Source organism: Lytechinus variegatus, chromosome 7 (assembly GCF_018143015.1).
Source record: "Lytechinus variegatus isolate NC3 chromosome 7, Lvar_3.0, whole genome shotgun sequence".
In the NCBI taxonomy this organism is placed as follows: Eukaryota; Metazoa; Echinodermata; class Echinoidea; order Temnopleuroida; family Toxopneustidae; genus Lytechinus; species Lytechinus variegatus.
In genome coordinates, this window is record NC_054746.1 from 14,557,696 (window position 1) to 14,580,295 (window position 22,600).

The 22,600-nt window shown below is 34.8% G+C and overlaps 1 protein-coding gene across 1 annotated transcript in view; it reads right to left on the reverse strand.

Moving 5' to 3' along the window:
* The window catches only part of LOC121418519 (potassium channel subfamily K member 1-like), a 42,869-nt gene extending 20,991 nt beyond the window's left edge, over window positions 1-21,878 (reverse strand). The window contains exons 1-2 of the mRNA XM_041612431.1: window positions 20,605-21,878; window positions 3,188-3,346 (exon numbers count right to left, since the gene is read on the reverse strand). Of these exons, the coding sequence (XP_041468365.1) occupies window positions 3,188-3,346; window positions 20,605-20,920 (475 nt within the window). The 5' untranslated portion in view covers window positions 20,921-21,878. The remainder of the gene's footprint in view (window positions 1-3,187; window positions 3,347-20,604) is intronic.
* Window positions 21,879-22,600: the final 722 nt, after the last annotated feature.

Sequence of the window (22,600 nt, forward strand, 5' to 3'; positions counted from 1 at the left end):
GGTATGTAGCTTGAAATGGAAGTGGTCCTTATTCTTTGCTCCTATTTGCATTAACTCGTTTTTACAACGCACTTGGCTCATAGTCTGCAGACACAGACCCTGATTGAAACTTTGATCAACAAGTGGGTCTCTATGCAAAGACTAGAACATATAATATATTTCGATTGAGCGAGAGGGCCTCCAGTACACAAATCATTATAGGCTTCATATTCAGACCCTTAACTCGATTGAAGGATTTGCACTGCAGACTACTTGGCTCACGAAACGCATAGTTATGGGAAATGTTCCTTCCGTGTAATATAGTAACATATCTCATCCAAACAGTAAAAAAATGCTTCCTTCGATTTTACTTTGGGTTTATCATAAAAGTATTCGAACGACTATGGATTTATAGATTCCACGACCTTCACATTGAAACACTAGCATATTCAGAAAATATACATATTATTGACTCGAATGTATCCCATGTGTGTATAATTATATTCTATGGGTTTTTCAAGCGTAACTAATACGAACTGATGAAAACGCCATATGTTTCTACACCGCGCTTATTATTACGGCCATGTCGGCTTAAAAAAACCTAATATATGCAGGCAGACTTTGGAGTCCTACACGTATAATTTCATCCCTGTAATTAATACTATGGGAAAAAAATTATGGGACACTCGAGTATAACTAGAGTTGTTCATAAAAAATTACATTAGCTGGACACCCTAACTTCTCAATCAATTTTCTATTGACATTTTGACACATTTCACAGAAGTTTGTACTTTTGCACACACACACAAATATTTTTTTTAAATCCTGAGATATGGGTTCCGTAACACAAAAGTTAGCAATTAATCATACGATTGATTGTACATTGTATAGTCAATGCAATCATGGAGCTATATTATAGCTCCTTGATGAAATCAACTTTATTTTTTTTTAAAGATATTCTTCTTCGATGATTGCTAAGCTTTGTGTAACGGGACCCTGACTAATATACAGTGCGTATCAAAAAAAGGATTACACTTATTATACATTAATATCATGAAGATTTTTCCACATGTTAACATTGGTACAGGTCCATTTAAGCAAATGACGATGTAACTGTCGAAAAATATTTCCGCTTGACTGAGCACCACTTACTTTTGAAAAGTTATTGTGAAAAATGATTTGCGCAGGATTCTGAAATAGTTATGCGAGTAAAAGTTTTACACTGAGCTGTGATTTACATGAAATGGCTTCAGGCTTGATTTTGGTTTTGTTTATCATAGTCAAGCTTGTGAAAAGTGTGGATAAACAAGTATTAAATGAAAAATGAAATGTAAATCCAAAAACTTAGTGGAAAAAATCTGGAGATGTCTGATTTTGTTCAGATTCAGTTATGTCCCCAGATCCAGCTGGCACACAAAGGGTAAAGGTTGTGCTTACTAAGTGTTGAAATTTCAATTTCGGTGGCGAAATTGTTACAAAATGCTTGAATGTATCCGTTTTATTGACTAAAAGTGGAAGGGAAATTATGAGAAATGTATCGCAGGGTAAGTTTGATTTCGCCCTTTCTCCTCGACACAGCGTGAAAACGAGCATTTCTGCGCAAACAGTTTTCTGCGAGCTTTACAAAAATGGACAGTGCTCACTTAATTGTAACATTCTGTCAAAATATAATTGGATAGATGAGACCCAAACCCAAGATTATATGTGAAAAAAATGTTGTATATCTTTTAATTCCTAGGGCTTTTTCAAAGTGAAAATGTTTTTTGATACGCATTGTATAAAGGTAAATTGCCAATTCGTCCACTGCCAACTCGCCCACTCTCCACATGGTCTACCTTCATTTAGTCTAATGCCGTTCCGTCCATCAACATTTTGTCTAACAGCCATTTGGTCCAAATAACCATGTGGTCCAATTATTACTTCGTCTAATCACCATTCCGTCTATTACCATTTCGTCTAATAACCACTTCGTCTAATACCCATTTTCTTTTTATTCATTTTGCACAATGAACAATTTACTTTAATTGGACAAAATGGAATATGGACCAAATGGGTATTGGACCAACTGGTTATTAGACGTAATGGCATTAAATTAAATGAAATAGACCATGCGGTGAGTAATAATAATAATAATAATAATAATAGGCATTCATATAGTGCAAAGTAGACGAACTGATGATAGACCAAATGGTTCAGTTCAGTTCAATTTATTTATTTTCTCAGCATTAAAAAAATGATACATATATACAATATGTACAGGAATGACAAATAGTATCAGAGAAAATTGGAAACTACAGAAAAGTTTATAAAAACTTGTGAGTAGTAGTTCCCAGTACATTGAATGACATTAATATTGAATAAAAAGAAAAAAAATGCACACACAGCATCAACAAACACCAGCACACACACAGGGAGGGTGGGGCGGTAAATGTATGAGATTTAAGCAAGGAGAAATGAAACAAATTATTTTGCATATTCATTTATAAACATTCTTTTGAACTTAGATTTAAATGACGTATTTTTTGTTGAGTACTCAATTCCACCGGGGAGATTATTCCAAATACGTGGGCCATAATGTCTTAATGAATTTAGGAGAATTTGTGTTTTAACCTTGGGATAATGAAAATTATTACTTGAGCGAGTATTGTGACAATGAACGGAACTGTTTATTAAAAACATACGTGATATATTAAAAGAATTATGTTATGAATAGTACGAAACATCACAGATTCTATCTGAATTTTATGAATATCATATATATTAAGGGTATTGAGATTGAAAAATAAAGGTCGTGAGGGAGCTCTGAAAGGGGAGTTGGTACATATTCTTAAAATGGTAGTAGACGAGTTGACAATTGGACGAATTGGCATTAGACGAATTGGAAATAGTGTCAACATTGAAATTGAGTTCAGATGAACAATCACACTTTCATTTTATAATGCACTTACTGGTTGTCTTTATCTCAGTTGATGGAATGTTAAAAGCGAGGTCTGAGATCGAGTTAAGATAACTTAATGAATATTTACCAAATAGTTTTTTTTCTTTCCTTCTTTATTGATCAAAATATTAATGACAATTGACCAAATAGTTTAAAACACGATCATGTATCGTTACGGAATGAAAAAAAAATGAGCAAACAATCAATATCAATAAATGGAAAGGTGGCAGATGTCAGTATACAATATAACTGTGGGTTGAGAAGGCTTACCGAATTTTTCAGTTAGGAAGTCAAGCAGTATCTGCGACGGTTTGCTGACGGCGTAGGTGATTGTACCGAGAAAGAAGAACGTAAAAGGAATACCAAACAGAGCAAAAAATAGACAGAAAAGTTTACCATCGACTGTCAGCGGTGACACATGCCCGTAACCTGTAGAAAAATACAGAAATTAAGAATTATGTTCAAGATTGAGTCGCATAAGCGCTTTTTTGTTTCGGTTGGTTTTTATTATTGATAAGTAATGATAAATAAACATAGCTTTTAATGTTTGAAATAATAATAATCATATAGGGTATTTATATTGCGCACATATCCACCTTGTTAGGTGCTCAAGGCGCTCCTATATTACCCGGCTAAGCTAGGCGTTCATAGCGCACACAGCTTTTTAAGGAATTACTTCATACCGGTACCCATTTACCTCACCTGGGTTGAGTGCAGCACACTGTGGATCAGTTTCTTGCTGAAGGAAATTACGCCATGGCTGGGATTCGAACCCACGACCCTCTCTTTCAAAGTCCGAAGACTAATCCACTGGGCCACGACGCTCCAATAATGGGTCTATCAATGTATACACTACCTTTTGGCTGAGACTAATGTTAACTTAACCTTGAATTGAACTGCTAAATTCATTTATCCAACTATCTATGAAATATTCTTTCGAGTAATATGTATTTTTTTATCATTAATGTCTTATTTCTCTTTAACTGTGTAATTAATTCCACAAATACATTCCAAGTATAAGATGATTTTTCTTGATCTGAAACGTTGTGACACAAGCAACTCTGTGCCACTTTCCGTAATTATTTGTACCTCACCGAGTTCAATAAATATATTCGAAATGCAAGTTAGAGATCGGAATTTTAATATAATAAATAAATAATAAAATCCATAAGGCATCAGGTCTGTGTAAAGGAGTGTTAGCGGCCTCCTGCTTGTTTAACAACGATATTCTCGTTAGACAATTCAGTCTAACGAATGTTGATTGAAGAGAACGATGATGCCCTTGGTCTGTGAATGCACAAATCATTTTAGTAAATGCATCCCGCCATTTAATTACAACCGATAATTTCATTACCAGGGAAAAGAGAATTATGTAATTAAATTTGCCTTCCCGTCGATGAATTCTAAATTCTCAAGCTCCAGGGCATTAACCGAATACTCGTCAAATGATAATAGGGAGTTTTCTCTATGTGGCGTAGGACGGGATGAAGAACACACTAAATTTATTGATAATGCCCGCCAAATGACAAAGAACAGCTGGGAGGTCTTTGTCGATAATTGGTGACACGGGTCCGCAGTTTCGTCCTAAGTTTCGGAGCTGACGAAAACTTGCAATCATGTCGTGTTTCCAAAGTCAGAGACGAAACTGCTCTTTTGATTCATAAATTTTTCGACAAAGACTTCTTGGTTGTGTTTTGTCATGAAGGGCGTTTGACAATACATTTTATATGTTCAAAAATCCGTCGTGCGCTGTGTTGCGATAACTGCCTAATACCTGCATCGCACAGATAGTAATGATTAAGTGATAAACATGTTTTTCTTTATTTGAATTCATTGTGATGAAGAGGAAATATAAACCATCTAGAGATAAAAATTGTGCGTTACGTTTAAGGGGACCAAGACATAGTTATAGCATAAACGACCGAACATACCAAATTCCCCCTTCACTGTAAAACATAAATGGGTAAAAAAAATTTCCACCACGAGGGTTATTGTGTCATCCCAATTTGGGGCAGTATTTTACCCAATGCGGGAAGCATATTGTCCAGTAAGGTTAAAAACAAGCATCAATTACTTTAGAGTGGGAACAAAATTTCATCACACTGGAAACATAAAGTGCCCAAAAGAAATGCCCAATGCTGGTTGGACACGTAATTACCTTCATGGAGCACTTTTAAACGATATTGTTTAAAGTGAATATATCCCCTACAAAATTTGAAAAGAGATGATTTATCGGAGCGGATGATACTGATTATTAAATTAACTTTTGTCTTAAACAATTTGTAATTTTTTTCTATTTCCTCGTTCCTATGTGCATTCCAAGTCAAATACAGGTCATTGAACATTAAAGGTCAAGTCCACCTCAGAAAAATGTGATTTGAATCAATAGAGAAAAATCAGACAAGCACAATGCTGAAAATTTCATCAAAATCGGATGTAAAATAAGAAAGTCATGACATTTCAAAGTTTCGCTTATTTTCAACAAAATAGATATATGAACGAGCCAGTTACACCCAAATGAGAGAGTCGATGATGTCACTAACTCGCTATTTCTTTTGTTTTTTATTGTTTGAATTATACAATACTTTAATTTTTACGAATTTGACAATTAGGACCTCCTTGCCTGAAGCACAAAATGTTAAAATAATGGAATTCCACGTGTTTAGGGAGGAATGAAACTTCATTTTACATGACAATGATGAGAAAATAAAAATATTTCATATTTCATGTAATAAAATACAAAAGAAATAGTGAGTGAGTGATGTCATCAACTCTCTCATTCGGATGTAACTTGCTCGTTCATATAACTATTTTGTTGAAAATAAGCGAAACTTTAAAATGCCATAACTTTCTTATTTCATATCCGATTTTGATGAAATTTTCAGTGTTGTGCTTGTTGAATTTTTCTCTTTTTATTCAAATCAAGTTTTTGTTGGGGTGGACTTGTCCTTTAAATAATTTCTAAGGTTCGCATAATGACCAGTAAATTTCCTTGATTATATAGCTATTCTATCATCAGAAATGCCAAGAACGGAAAACATTTTGATACAAGGGGAAAGGTCAGTTACATCCGTAAAATCGATTGATGATATTACATTATTTCTAACGACATACCATCTATCGGTTTAGAATTATTGATTCTGTTGGTGTGACTGTAAGTTAATTACATATGATGCATTCCGACTTAAAAGTTCGTTCCCTTATTTAACACCCCCCCCCCCGCCGCATTCATGCAACGTTCTCTGCCCACCAGGCAGGACAATATACCCATGCTTCCTTGCTTTTTCATGCATAATCAAGAACCCCCCCCCCCGGAGTTCTGCTATTTGTTTGTTTGTTTTTCGAGGGGTTCAAGTTGTTTGTTTGTTATAAAGGATCTTTCAGTGCTCTACTAATTAATTACTTATTAGAATATATTCAGACTTTGATTACCATATTTGCGTGAATCCATTTTAACGGGCAATGAAATCAAGAAGAAAACAGACTATAGACCAGTTCGTAGTTACTTCATGGGTAATTTTGGTCAAATGACCTTCCATTTCTTTCATCATGACAGGCAGATTTCAAAGCAAGATATTACGTAAGCTTGCCTTACATAGCAGGATGAAGAAATTGAATAGATGACCAGGTGACTAGAATAGCACACCAATGAACACTTAATGAAGGTATTTGTTGCATTCCTACTTTGAATGCATATCTTAGCATGTTGCACAATTTGACAAACTGTGAAATACCAGTCGTTCGTGGAAGCATTGTTATTTTTTGTGGATGTAAATGAAAACGACAATTCAAAAGAATATATGAACGATCAAGACATCAGAGTTGGTGCTTATCTCATTAGATTTTAAAGCACCGTGTCACTTTAGTACAAATGACCTTCTTCTGATCATGCGTAGAATCTTTTGATCATGAGCAGAAAGGAACTACGACCTGGCTTATTCAACGCGTTCAAGGACCTTAGTACATTAATAAATAAAAAAAAACACAGACATTATCAGAAGAATAGAATAAACAAATTTTTTTATCATTGTATTTGCTCAATAATTCAAGAAACCTTTATAATCATCAAATATATTCATGATATGAATAAGTTCAAATCCATTTAGTATTTGGATCGACTTCGGTTGACTTTAATAGCATGTATCATAACAAAGAATTTGATGATAGTAAAATATTTTGACAGGTAAATGAATAAATGAATACGTTTCACTCTAACAAAAGGTTTACCCAATATTGGGTAAAATGGGAACATGCATGTTGGTTGGGTAAATTGTAAATTTTACGCAATGCTTCGTCGTGCGTTGAAATAGCCCAATATGGGGTAAAAAAATACCCAACAAACAATAATAATAATAATATTCCGCATTTATATAGCGCTTAACACATCGGAACAACGTCTCTCAGCGCTTTACAGATTATATTATTACCCCGGTCATCGGATCCTTGCATGCCCGCATACAATGTATGCACCTTCTCCACTCCCTCGAGAGCATTCCAACAAGAGTTCCAGGACTCAATTGCTAGGCATATTACATAGACTTTCGCATCCTATACCATGTACCCATTTAGCACCTGCGTAGAGAGTGGCAAATTGTGGATTGACGCCTTGCCAAAGGACGCTAGGCCATGGTGGGATTCGAACACACGACCCTCTGATTGCAAGGCGAGAGTCAGAACCATTACACCACGGCGCTTCCATGCACCAAACACCAAAAAGGCACGTTCCCTTTCTTCCCAATATTGGGTAAAATTTTGATCAGTGTTTTTAGAGTGATAGCTCATCACGCGAGATAGACCGCTCGAATTGCATAATTTTATTCATGTTTCTTGTGTCGATTGTATTAGCTCAGTATACCAACAACCAGTTCCAACAGTACCAAAAATTATCGTTGTGATTTGCACCAGGGACCATTGAAAATGTAGAGGAGCGATCATTTCACTGTAAAAACTGTGGTGTTAAAACTGACACCAGTTGATATCTATAGAGGACCATACCCTGAGGTGTTAAAATTACACCCTAGAGAATGAACATAACACCAAAGAGTGTAATTGTAACAACCAAAGGTGTTATAATAACACCTATATGTGTTTGTCAATTTAACACCGGAGTAAAATAATTGGTGTGGTCCTCTATGTGGACCGGTTTCCACCAGAGTGTAAGCTGTATTCAATTCTGTATGATAAAATTGTGCTACATGAATTTTAAGGGAAAAAAGTAAACAATAATTTTATGGACATTTTACACAGTGTCTTGTACAATGGTAGCTAAAGTCAACTCTTTCACGGGCTTGTTAGCATTATGACCCGTTGTATTTATGCACTGTGAACATCATTATGAGTGGCACAGAAAACTACTATTACTATGCCCTATACACAATCTTATATATGCTATTTTTAAAGAATATTTTTATAATACATGTATATAATTTCTATACAGGTCCCTGAGCGTTGTCTTTTTCCATGCACGATGCATGAGGCTCACTTGCCAATACTGCTATTAGTGCCGTATATACGTATGCAAGCATACATACCAAGCGAGGTCTATATTTTTATTCAACTATAATTCGATTTGCTAATGGTCTTTATTTTAGCTGTGATAACAAAAAAGTGGATTGCAAACTAATTTCATTTGGCAAAATCTAATTGATTAAAAGCGGATTAGAATAAGAGTGCATATTGGCCATAATTGAAACCGTAGGGATTCTTTTAAGAGACAAAACTCTAAGAATACTATGTCTACTATTATTTTCTGCAACATTTCTTTCTTAATTTTACTGTGTAAGCCTACTCGTAAAAGAATTTAGGGAATATTGACTTTCTAAGCTCATAACAACCGATATTCCTCTCTCTCTCTCTCTATATATATATATATCCTTAACAAATGGAAACAACCATCTGCATTAACATTCGCAGGTTTCACCATTCCATAAATGAATTTCGCAGGTTTCACCATTCCATAAATGAATTTCGCAGGTTTCACCATTCCATAAATGAATGAATTTGTTGAATCTATCGTTATTGAAATTCAAATCCAAAAATCTAAAAACATTATTATAGCGGTATTTTATAGACCTCCCAACTCCAACTCACATATTTTTTTAGAATACTTACAAGATTTTCTACGAAATCCAGTTTTTATAAATAAAGATTGTTATATAGCAGGAGATTTCAACATAGACATATCTAATACTAACCATAATGCCTCACAAGAATTTTTGGACATAATGATATCCTCATCTTTTTTACCATTAATTACAAAACCAACCCGGGTTACTAACCAATCTGCAACCCTTATTGATAATATTTTTTGTAATGTTACTCCTTTACCCGAGTCGGGAATTATTTTATCTGATATCTCAGACCATTTTCCGATATTTTCAAGAGTCCCGTTTAGGTTAACAAAAAATCATTCCCCGCAGCATAAGTTCCGAAAAGTAACGCCAAATAATATAGCGAGGTTGAAAGAAGGTCTAGAAGACACCGACTGGTCTGAGGTGTTCGGTTCGCAAGATACCAATACTGCATATAATATATTCATTAAAAATTTAACCACACACTTAGATAGACACGTACCACTAGTCAATAAATGCTACAATTATAAAAAGAGTCCAAGACTTCCTTGGATATCGAAATCAATATTACGGTCAATAAATCGTAAAAACAACTTATACTATGCCGACAAAATAAATCGTTCAGAGAAGTCGCATCGCAAATACACCATGTATAAAAATACCCTCACAAAAATTTTGCGCAGCGAAAAACGAAAATACTTCACAAACCAATTAATTCATTTCAAGCATGATATAAGAAAAACATGGCAAACTATAAACAATGCCTTGAATAAGTATAGCGTAAAATCGAACATAAAAACAATAAAACACAATGATATCGAAATTCATGATTCTGCCCGGATAGCTGACATATTCAATCAATATTTTTCACAGATCGGAAAAAATCTAGCCGACAATATACCATTAACACAAAAGAAATTTACCGATTTCACTCACCGACCAAATCCTAATTCTCTTTTTTTAATACCAGTACATAGGAATGAAATAATAGATACAGTGAATAACTTAAAAAACAAAAAGAGTTGTGGTCATGATGGTATTGATAATATTTTATTAAAAAATGTCATTGAATATATTGTTGATCCTTTAGTACACATATTTAATCTATCCTTAATTAATGGCGTCGTGCCCGACAATATGAAAATATCTAAGGTAATACCAGTGTACAAAAAAGGAGATAAGAATAATGTATGTAACTATAGACCGATATCTTTATTGCCTACTCTATCAAAGATTCTAGAAAGAGTGATATATACAAGACTATTAGAATTTTTGAATAAATATAACATAATTTCTGATTTTCAATTTGGATTCCGCCAAAAGCATAGTACTTCTCATGCCACTCTTTCATTTGTTGAAAAAATCACAAAAGCTATTGATAACTTTGAACATACAGTAGGTGTTTTTCTGGACCTCTCCAAGGCCTTTGACACTATAAATCATGAAATACTACTATACAAACTTGAAAATTACGGAATCCGAGGAAAGGCCTTGGAGTGGTTCAGGAATTACCTAATAAACCGTAAACAGTTTGTTAACATAAACGAACAAAATTCTTCTCCACTAAAGGTTAATTGGGGTGTTCCTCAAGGCAGCATACTGGGCCCACTTTTATTTTCGATCTATATAAATGACATTCACAATTCTTCGACTATGTTATCTTATATTCTTTTTGCAGATGATTCAAATGTACTTTATTCTCATCCTAATCCCGATATTTTAGTCAATATATTGAACATTGAACTGGAGAAGCTAGTACAATGGATAAGATCTAATAAATTGTCAATCAATGTAAAAAAACGAAATGTATGCTTTTCAGCAATTCTTTAGATAAATTACCATACGATATTAAATTGGACAACGCTGACATTGAAGTGGTCACTACAACAAAATTTTTAGGTCTGATAGTAGACAACAATTTATCTTGGAAAACACACATTGATTTTATATGCCGTACAATTTCACGCAATATTGGTGTTATAAATAAGGTCAAGTTTTTTCTTCCAATTTCCTCCCTAAAAATGCTTTATTCAACATTAATTTTACCCTATCTAAACTACGGGATAATTGTCTGGGGAAATACACATACATCATATCTAGAACGAATATTACTTTTACAGAAAAAGGCATTGCGCGTTATTTTTAATATGTCCTGGAGATCCCACACAGACCAATTGTTTATTGAAAATAAAATCTTAAAAGTAAAAACATTATATCAATATAACTTGGGTCAATTTATGTATCAATTAAATAATAATATGCTACCATCAATCTTTGATTCTTCATTTAATAAAAACAAAACTATTCATAAATATCCTACACGTCAATCCGAGGAATTTCATTTTCCTCTACCCCGGACAATTCTTGCCAAATCCATCTTCACTTTCGAAGGCCCTCGACTTTGGGGCACTCTTGATAATACTATCAAAGATTCCCCAAGCCTAAATTCTTTTAAATTTAAGTTGAAAAAGTTTCTCCAAGATACTCGTTAGTTTTTTTTAACTCTTCATCACTCATACATTATATTTTTCATATATACTCAGCACTACGAGCTGTGAAATATGATATTTTTCGTTTTCCTGTTGATCCGTAAATTCGCTGTGAGTGTTGGGGCAAGAATCTGGAGACCACTGATCTTACTATTTTCTCTCATTTCTATTTCTTTCTTTTTATTCTTTTAAACTATTCATTCAGATAGTTTTACGTTCAAATTTCTACCATGTTGTGTTTGTGTTTTGTTTATATTCTTCATACGTATGTTATAGGAGGCTGCATCCTACAAGCTTCGCTTTTTAGCAGCCTCCTCCGTTTCCGACCTGTCTTGAGTATTATACATAATAAGTTTCTTTGTTTTATTGATTATAATTATATCAAGATGTATGTAACAAAACTATTGTAAATGTAAATGATTGTTGGAAATGGAAAAAATAAATGAAATGAAATGACATAAACACCCACAATCCAGGCACCCACATTCACGCACACACGTATTACTGATGTACGTGGACAGAGTGGTACCATGTTGGAACCAATACAGGATGACGCAGTGTTGCTAGACTATATAGCACAGCAAGTGGCTATTATAATGCTACCCTTGATTTATCAAGCTGGATCTTTTTTTCAAGACCCTCTCGTTGGTTAAAAATAATCAGAATGTGTCTTCAGACTAAACAATCTACTACCAGCATTCTATTTTATTACCCAGTGAATCAGAATCATCAACATTATCAACTATGAACTTGAAGCGCTAAGACCACCCCAAGATGGACCTGTGCGCTTTTAGCCAATTATCATTTTGATGATGATCATTATTATTGTTGTTGTTGTTGCCATTATTACAGGTCTGAATATAACTAATATCAATAAAAAGACCGCGAGCATATTGGTACTCTTTATACAAATCTAAGATTACTAGAATCATTCTTGATTAGTATTCCAGCTAGTATTCCGGTCCCATTTCCTCTTGACATCAGAAGTATACTTGCCTTGATCCGGATGTACTCTTACATAGTGTGATCAGCCTTGGTTACTTAAATATCCCCTCGCTGTGAATAATTTCGCACTTTTGGACTATAATGTATTTGATCAATAATATAAGTGGTGACAAGATCAAACCAGGCCCTTTGGACGAAATGTTGATGTGGTACGGTATGAATCGGGGATATTGGGGAGAGGTGGATTTCATCCTCTTCTTCGGCGGCTGATCGAGAGCAAAAAACATGGTCATGTTCGTGGAGTGGTATTGTAAAGTAAAATCAAAGTAATTTTAGCTCTATTTTTAGTAAGAACTTGAAGTATCTAATCAATCCTAAGTTCAAAAAATGTGAGCGCGAGGAGTGACCTTAGTTTACATGAATTATGTTGAAATGCTTAGTCATAGTTTAAGTGAATTAATATATATAATTATTGGGAAACATCTTTTATATCGATGCTGTCTTGGGAAAAGTGAATTTGATCAAAAATTCCAAAAGAAGATTTCACGGCATCAGACTACTGTTCGCTGCACTCACCCGAGAAATTTTACCAAACTTTCTTATTATTATCCATTATATGCTGGGGGTTTCAGATTAAATTGGGGCGACTTTCAGTGAGATCGGACTTTGACTTTCCAATAGCAGTTCCTTTTGCATTGGCAACATTCCCTAAACCGGGAACAGCCTGTTTATATCATAGAATCCTACTTTCAGCACAACTTCTGACATTCTGACCTGAAGTTTGACATTTTAAGCACTTTTTGTTACCATGAACGGGATACGTATCTAATTAAACAATTTGAAATGTCAAAGTAAGGATCAACTTGCTAAATGTAGATTTAAAAAAAACAAATATAATATTTTATAAGGAATGTTCAAGGGACGTAAATGATTTTTTTTATGTAACTCAAATATTTAAAAAGAAATAACGAAATAAAATAATTTTACTTTCTTTCGTGCTGTTTCGTGACTTTTACAAAAATGGGAACTCTGAAAATAATGTACAGACAAATAATGTACGAGGTTAACTGATTTGAAAGGGATGGATTTTCAAACGATTCAGTGACTAGTTGCGAAGAATGCCATGGTGGATTGATTGGCACAAAAGATTGAAGATTAGTAAAATAAAGATTTTGGGGTCGATTGAAAAAAACACCTCATCAAATTATCCTCACTGAAAAATTACGCAAATCTTCAAACTTTTACTTTAAAAAATGGGGTAGGGGAGTGTGCAGAGCAAGGTGCACAGGTACATGTATGTTGACCGATTTTTTTCATGAAAAAGAGAAAATGATACTTCTACCATGTCTATAGGTCATCTATAGGAACAGTAAGTCCTCAGAACATAATCATGAAGATTCTTATTATCATTCAAAATGGATCAATAACATGAAAATAATCAATGCCAATACTCATTTAAGAAAAAATGAAATTTGATGAAAGTATGTTTTTATCGAAAGGGGCCTAAGACAAGCTTGTCAACAGATCTTCTCCTTACCAGATCCACTGATTTTCTAAGGAAACAAAGTGTTTGTTTAAGATCAGAAATGACAAAAATTTTATGCATGATTCATATTATATTTTATGCTATTGTGTAAACAGAAAATGGCCTTATCCCAATGAATAGAAAAAAAGTATTTTCATTTATCGATATTGAAGAACATGTTTTAAAGTCTGTTTTATAAGATAGTCATGCAATCTTTACAGTTGCATTGGCAGGGTGGATTAGAAGTCCACCTGTTCTGTATGTGAATAATAAATGACACCTGAATTATGAAATGAATCTATATTGTCAAAGGTATCTTACAACCAACGTTACAGCTCACTGTGCTCAAAACCGACATGGTCTGAGGAGACGGATTTCAGGAACAGACTCTTTGTAATTCTATCAGGAGACTGTAGGATTTGGAGAATTTAAACAGACAAAATATTTACATCGTGGAATATGTAAAGATTGACATGTTAGGTTAAACGGTGTGGAGACAATCGGACACTATGGACACCTCTACATTGTGGGTCTTCACAGTGTGTTGACATAAGTGGAATATAAGAAAGATGATTCATTCTGCTTAAATGCCCAGATTAAACTACAGCAGAGATATTAAATTAAACACAGTGCGCACCTCCACAGTGTGGGTGTTCCACAGAGATGTATACTAATGGTGTTCACAGTGTGTTGGCATAACGAAGTCAAGTGGAATATAGAAAAAAAAATCATTAGCACTGTCAAATTGCCCAAATAAAATACTATGGAGGTAATCAAACACAGTGGGCACTTCCACAGTGTAAGTATTCTAAGTGTTTTGACATGATGGAGTCAGGTGGAATATAGAAAAAATTATTTGAACTATTAAAATGCCCAAATTAGATACTGTGGAGCTAATCAAATACCGTAGGCACCTCAACAATATGGATGTTCACAGTATGTTGGCATAATGGAGTCAAGTGGAATATAGAAAAAAAAAAAATGATTAGCACTGTCAAATTGCACAAATAAAATACTATGGAGGTAATCAAACACAGTGGGCACCTCCACAGTGTAGGTTTTCTAAGTGTTTCGACATAATGGAGTTAGGTTGAAAAACCACTGGAAAAAAAAAACGATTCGCACTGTTGAAATGCTCAAATTTAAAGGTGTGCAAATGATATCACATCGTGTTCCACACTGTGAACACACTGAAGGGCACATTATGAAGCACTTTGCTTTCTCCACTAGGTTTTTTTTTATCTGATAAAGCTTGATTTAATTTAACCAGATTCTCTATTTTACATATCAGATTTTTGATGTACATGCCAGTCACTGATACAACACTCTAAAAAAGGATTGGTCAAAATGACCAATCTGTTGGTTAATAATTATGTGTCCGACCGATAAAATTGGTCAAAAGCAACCAAATTATTGGTTTAAATCGACCAAAATTTTGATTGATATGTGTCCGACCGATAAAATTGGTAAAAATGACCAATCCTTTTTAAGAGTGAACCTGTGTTTTAATTCAATGTATGACTAGGTGTACGCGCACGTGGACGAGTGCGTGAGAGATGTAGATGTTAATGGGGATGCTTGGGAAATATCACTGTAACAGAGTTCATTTAACACTTTTAATGTCTCAAAACAATTCCTTTCGTGTTTGAACAGCTTGCTTGCTAAAGCGATACAAGTTCATGATTAATACATCATCAAGGATTTAGCATCATTATTGACAGGTAGTATAGAGACAGCTCCAGCATTGTCCAGTGTAGCAGCGAAGATGTGAAGACAATAAAGCGTCGTCCATAATTATGATCCGGTTTACCCCTATTTTGCATGTGAGTGACACTGTTTATATTAATATTTTCTTGGTATGTGTTTCCTTTTACGTCCAAAGGCTTATCAAAGAGATAAGGCAGAAAAAAATCACGAGGTCTTGAAGATACGGAATAAGAGCGAGCGAAGTTTTGTGGGTGTGTGTAAGGGTGTGTGTTGTGATGATAAATTAATCATGAACCTGCTGGGGGAAAAGTGTGTTTAGGCTGTGGGTGCGTGTGTGGAAGGTGTCGAGTGTGAAGAAGGAAAGAAAGAGAAAGAGACTGTGCGTGGGTGTGTATGTGGGTGGGTGTGTAGGTGTAAGGGTGGATGAAGCTACGAGTGGGTGTGTGGGTTTCGCATGGTGGCGTTGGGGAGAAATGGGGAGCAAGATCATAATAACGGTGAGTTTGTGAGTTGACTATGTGCCTGTATTATACATGTAGTCTTTTGTATTAGTGTGCAGGGAGAAAATAAGAGGACTGTGGATGTGCTATGTGGGAGAGCGAAAAGGATTGTGAATTCGGTGTGTGTGTGTGTGTGTGTGAGGGTGTGTGTGTATGTACACTCTAAAGAATGAAGTGCTAATATAGGCCTATATAATTTATACCTGCGACAGGGTGGGACGCAGTGTGAGGAGGATGTGCGTGGGTGAGTGAGGAGGTATGTATGCGTGTGAGAGTTCGAGAGATAACCAGAGCCACTAAGGGAGAGAGAGAGAGAAAACTTTTACAAGGATGATGGATAGTTTATGGTAAGCGACAGCAAAAATCAATAATAATGATCTGATTGGAGAAAACAGCGTGGCAAAGAAAAGATGTACAATAATCCATGCGTTAATTAAACTTGGCATATAATATTGTACCATATCTATTATAAGCCAGCACGCTGTCAGTCGCCTAACGTCATAATAATACTTCATCAATATTTGTTTTGAAAACAATTTCTCATTAATAAGGCCTCCAAAAACATTAAAAAGAACCATATGGTATTAAGGTGTGTGCTTTGAAAATAATTTATTGGCGCGGAAAGCATTTAGCCTGACGCAATTTATTTTCTCTTGCAGAATGTAATTTCGGAAATTTTAGTGCAATCTGTATACCTTCATGTAAAATCCCTTCCAAAAACTTGAAGGCTTCTATGAATTTAGAAATATACTGCTCTAACGAAGCAGAATTTGTTATTTCTGTAAATGTGGTTAAGAGAATAACCTGGTTTGTGGTGACAGGCACGTCCATTTACTGGAATGGGTCTCTGAAATCATTGTTCTAAATTCTTGTGTGGTTATATTTTGATAAAGGTAGAGTATTGGTGTATTTTGTGTATGGAAGTGATTGAGTGAATAGTGCTAGTCAAATGAGACTAGATTCGTGCTCTGTTTCATTCGTACACGCCAAGTAGGGCATTATCTTCGAGCAATTCACGGACATCTCTTAAGACTATCTGCATCCAATTAACACCAACTGTCCACTCATCCTCGATTTGAGTATACAATGCATGATTATGAAGTTACGTAATATCCTTCGCCATATTTCATCTAGAAATTAACCATCGGGTAAGTTATTTGCCTCATTACTGGTTTCTATGGAAACAGGCAATGTATGTTAACGAAGACAGGGTGGGGATGGGAAGATTTAAGGTCGTTATGAACTTATAGTACTCTTATTAGAAATAGTATCGTGGGGAAAAGTGTAAATATTATGCAAACTATATCACGATTTCAGTTCCCTATAGCACGGAAAGTGCATCGTGTAACGCAAGTAATTACGTAGAGAGCCTATTCGCATTATTCCTTTGCACGTGCGTTGGTAAAGGTTTTATACATTACGAAAGTACTTTTGTAAACAACTTCTTTTAATGTATTGAATAAACATGTAGATTGACTTAATTTCCATCATGAGAACCGGTAATAATGCATTCTTAACATGCTCAAGTGACGCTGTTTGAAATTCACAATTTCTACTCATTATGTTTCCAGAGCTGAAATATATATTGGCAATTATATTCATTGTTAAACAAACTTTTACTTACGCCTATTACATTCAAGTAAATGCATCTAAATAGAACATTGAATTTAGTTTATGCAACTAAGAATGGAAACTTTTCATGTTATTACATTTATCATCTTATATTAAAAAAATATTTAAAAAAATGTAAAATGCGGTTGATAAAAATATCGAACATTTCCCTACTTTTGTGAAGTTTTATATTTGATGACAATGACACGCTTAAAACAAACCTATTCAGAAGGGATTGATTAAATAATGTCTTAATCCAGAAAGAATTTGCATCAAGAAGGAATTAAGGTATTGTCATTTTGCTCAAAAAAAGGTAGATGATACTATGAATCCTATATATTGAATCAGGTTAGATCAGATTTTTTTTTCAATATACAAAAAATGAAAATGTCTGAACTGCCTGATAGTTAAAAACGAAAACAAGAATGAGTGTGTATTTTCTTCGGCTCTTCCAGTTGGATATCAGCACTGTACGAGATGAAAATATTTAGTAAATGTCTTGTTTTACATATGACTTTGATTAGTAATAATAATATTGATAATAGTAATAACAATAATAATAGTAATAACATTTGTAGGCGCTTAATACAGATGTTTCTAACCGCTCAGTTTTCAATTAAATTACCTCATGGGAGGAAAAAGTAGTCTTAATTTATTCAAAACAAATATTAAAGAAACAAAACGCAACTAAGATATGCACCTCCAATTAAACCAACCCACAACTGATATCTAGACATTAAACAGGTGGTCTTTGATTATTGATTAAAAATCAATGCTATTAGAAAATATTTCTCAGTTTATTCAGATCAAATTTATATTGGGTAGAATTGGCCTTTGACATCTATGAAGGAAAATTACAAAGTAAATAGTAGTTTCGCGGCAAATATATATGGTTACAGGAATTTATATAGTTCTAATAGTCTAGAAAAATTAGTATTAATAAGTTAAATTTGATCACAGTTCTCTGATTTAGGAAACTGTTTCATGTTTCACTACCAGCCGGGGTAATAGTATGCAGTGCTTAGAAATTTGTATTAAGCGCTGCTATAAATGTTGCATATTATTATAACGACCAGACAGTCAGGGTAAGAATGGTTGGTATTATTCATTTCGGTTCAACATGTTCAAAGTGCAGAAAACTTTACACACCGGCTACATGCAATATCAAACTATTACGGATCTATTTGGCCCTTTTCTTACTCATGCTTCATTATTATCACCCAAAGCGTGAATTATTGTTGAAAGTATCACGCGTCAGCAGTCGGCTGCCAATCGAGTACTAAAATGTAACACCAGGGTTTATGGTAACAAAGACGACCTGATGATTATTTTTCTTTTCGTTGAAAACTGACAAACATGGAATTTATGGGTTCCGTTGTTGATATGCGTGATTTCATTTCATAAAAATATACTGCACAACTCTGAAGTGGGAATATCTCGTAATAGGGTAAAATATTGAAGAGATTTTTCTCTAACTTTTGAGACTGTCTTAACTTATTTAGTATATCGACAACAAAAATATGTGATAAGCAGAGCTGATGGTTCGTAACCTACAATAAAGGTCCAAGGACCAACTAAAAGTTCAGCTCACATTTCGGTATAGAACTATAAAAAGAATGAGACTGTTTTCCACGAAACCATTGTCTGTGTAAGTCTTGCATAATACATGATGAGCTAAAATTTTATTCATTGGTCCTCATGGAACCATCAGCTCTGCTTACATAATTACATAACGAAAGATTGTGCCAATGTGCCTATACACTAAATAAGTTAAGTCTAAAAAAGTTTCATTTCATTTTATATAAAGATACTGCACAACTCTAAAGTGGGATTATCTCGTAATGGGTAAAATATCGAAGATATTTTTCACTAACTTTTGAGACTGTCTACTTATTTAGTGTATAGGCGCAATCTTTCGTTATGTAATTATGTAATAAGCAGAGATGATGGTTCCATGAGGACCAATGAATACAAGTTTAGCTCAGTATGTATTATGCAAGACTTACACGGACAATGGTTTCGTGGAAAACAGTCTCATTTATATTATAGTTCTATACCGAAATGTGAGCTAAACTTTTATTAATTGGTCCATGGACCTTTGTTGTAGGTTATGAACCATCAGCTCTGCTTATTACATAACCACATATTTTTGTTGTTGAAAATCTCGCATAACGAACGATCCTATACACTAAATAAGTTAAGACAGTCTCAAAAGTTAGAGAAAATCTATTAATATTTTAGCCTCCCACTTTAGAGTTGTGCAGTATCCTTTAAATGAAATCACGCATATTAACAACGGAACCCATAAATTTAGTGTTTGTTAGTTTTCAACGAAGAGAAAGATGATCATCAGGTCGTCTGTGTTCGCGGAACGCTTTGAAAGTTAGGGAGGGGACAGTGCCGAAGATGAAAGCTTCACCTAATTCAATATTAAGATTTCCCCGATATTATTTGAAACTTTCCCCTTTCTTACACTGTTAGAAAATTTATCCTTAACTAAAAGAAGTTCCTGCAGCAGAGTCTCGAGAACACCTGTAATCTTACCAGATTGCGTAATCTTACAGGAAATTGGTATTTGGTGTGTGTAATCTTACAAATTTCCTTAAATAAAACACTCTTTTCCCCTTTTTCTAACAGACCTGTTCTGTTAAATTGCAGAAAAATTCCTGTTTCATGAATTTAAAGAATGATTCTGGTATTGCTTTCTGCAAAATCTTCTTTTATTTTTCTGTAAAATCAGGTTTTTTTTAACAGTGTACAACCTTAATAAAAAACAAACAACATTGCAAGACCCAGGTTTTCTACCTTTTTAGTAGATGAAGCAATGTTTTAAACTCACCTATGGTTGTCAGAAGTGTTGTGGTAAAGAAAAACGATCCTCCGAAATCCCACATGGTGTTGGCCGTTGAGTTGACGGCGACCGCGTAGGTGACGCCGAACTGGAACGCCTCCTCGATGTCGTTGACGAACTGGTCGAGCTCCTCGGAAGTCATGCACTCGTTGTGGGCATCGAGGAACCTGTCTCTCCTGCGGATGATGTCTTCAGCCAGTTTCTGCTCATACGGCTTCTCCAGGGCCATGAACACCCCGGCCCCGAGACAAATGTACAGAATGTAGAGGAGAGCAAAGAAGATGAGACGTCCTGCACTTCCCATTGTTATTTTTTTTTCGTGTTAGTTCCGACGGAATCCAAGAAACATACGAAATATCCTTGTGCCAGTCATATATATTGAAAAAAGAAATGGAGGCGTACGGCTTTAAAAAAAATAGTTCTTGGAACAATTGAAATTCCAAGATCAATGATCCACAAATGGACTGCAAGGTGAAGTTTCCGAATGGATAGATCTATATTGTGGAAGATCTAAAAGTGTCACTGCGCAGAAATTAAAATGAAGTAAAGTGTTCTTTTATCATACAGAGTGTTTTAAATCATCCTTTACCAAATCATTGATTTCACAACTGAATAAAGGATAACATGAATAAAAAAAAGTTGGGAAGAACAATTACATGAAAACACTTTCATCGACTTGTTTGTCCATTAAATGTCTTCCAAAACTCTATTGTCTCTGGCCTCGGCATGCATGATACCGATTGCTGTTAATTGCAGGTATATTTTGCGCTTGTAAGGATGGTTATATTCTACGTAAAATATAGACTCGGTATACAGATCGTGTGCATATGCTCTAAATAACTGCATGCAAAAGAAATTGTTTGGCAAAGAGTTTTCAGTCGGATCCAGACAAAAGAAGAACTTGAAAACAAATAAGAATGGACACAAACAGACAAAAAGGGTGGTTGCGCTCTGCAAATAAAGAGTAAACCTAGTAGATCAATGCTGTCATCTCTTCCTGTTAAACTGCTCTACATAAATGAGACTGGAAGTGCATGGGTTATTTTATAGGCCAACTCGGAAAATATCCTCAGATATTGTTAATAGAAGACAATAAAACGAGCCCCAAATACGAGTCCATGGTTATTCCCTGAAATCAAATCCCTGAAATCAAATAGATGACGACCGATGCCAACCGGGAGCGGCGAATGGTATACCACTGGTGTCGTTTGAATCAAAGAACTGATTCGATATAGGTAGAATCTGTGATTATAGTTGCAGTTGCGCGCTCTACGAGCACAGTTCGATCAGCGCGCCAAAAATCTCACGATATAACTCGTTTTTCGAAATTCCGAATATTGATGTAAATTGTATAAGCTCGGTGAGAGAACAAGGGAAATGTTTTGTTAAATTTTGCTATTATTTGACAGCTAATGTTTACACAGGGACAGCGCCAGGAGAACTATTTCTTTTTCATAATGAATAGATTGATAATTATCGGAGGTTCATGATGATTTTTTTCTAGCGGAAACAGCCGGGGTTGACAAACTTTCATGCACCAATATTTCCCAGTTCTAATTGATTCACAATCGCTTTAATGATCTATTATCACTGGTGTCAATCCCGGGGGGTGGGGGAATAGATCCCCACACTTTTCGAGGAGGGGGGGTTGGCCTGTACAAACATCCCCCCCACACTTTTCACGGAAGAAATTAAAAAAAATCACAAGAGATAATTGTTTTATTGGTGAAAATTCTTCCTAAAATACCGCTTAACAAATAAAACAATATTATTGAATCATAAAATACAAATAAAGAGCCAGTTCACCATTTCCAAACGAAATACTTAGTCCGTATTATAACATTGAAGAGAAACACCGGTTTCTTCCAATTTATCAGTGTTGGGGTTTTGGGGGAAGGGATTAAAATGGAATGTCAAAAAAAATTTGAATGTAATCTCTAATAAAACCATTAAACCGTCATGGGGTAAAAATATAATAATATCG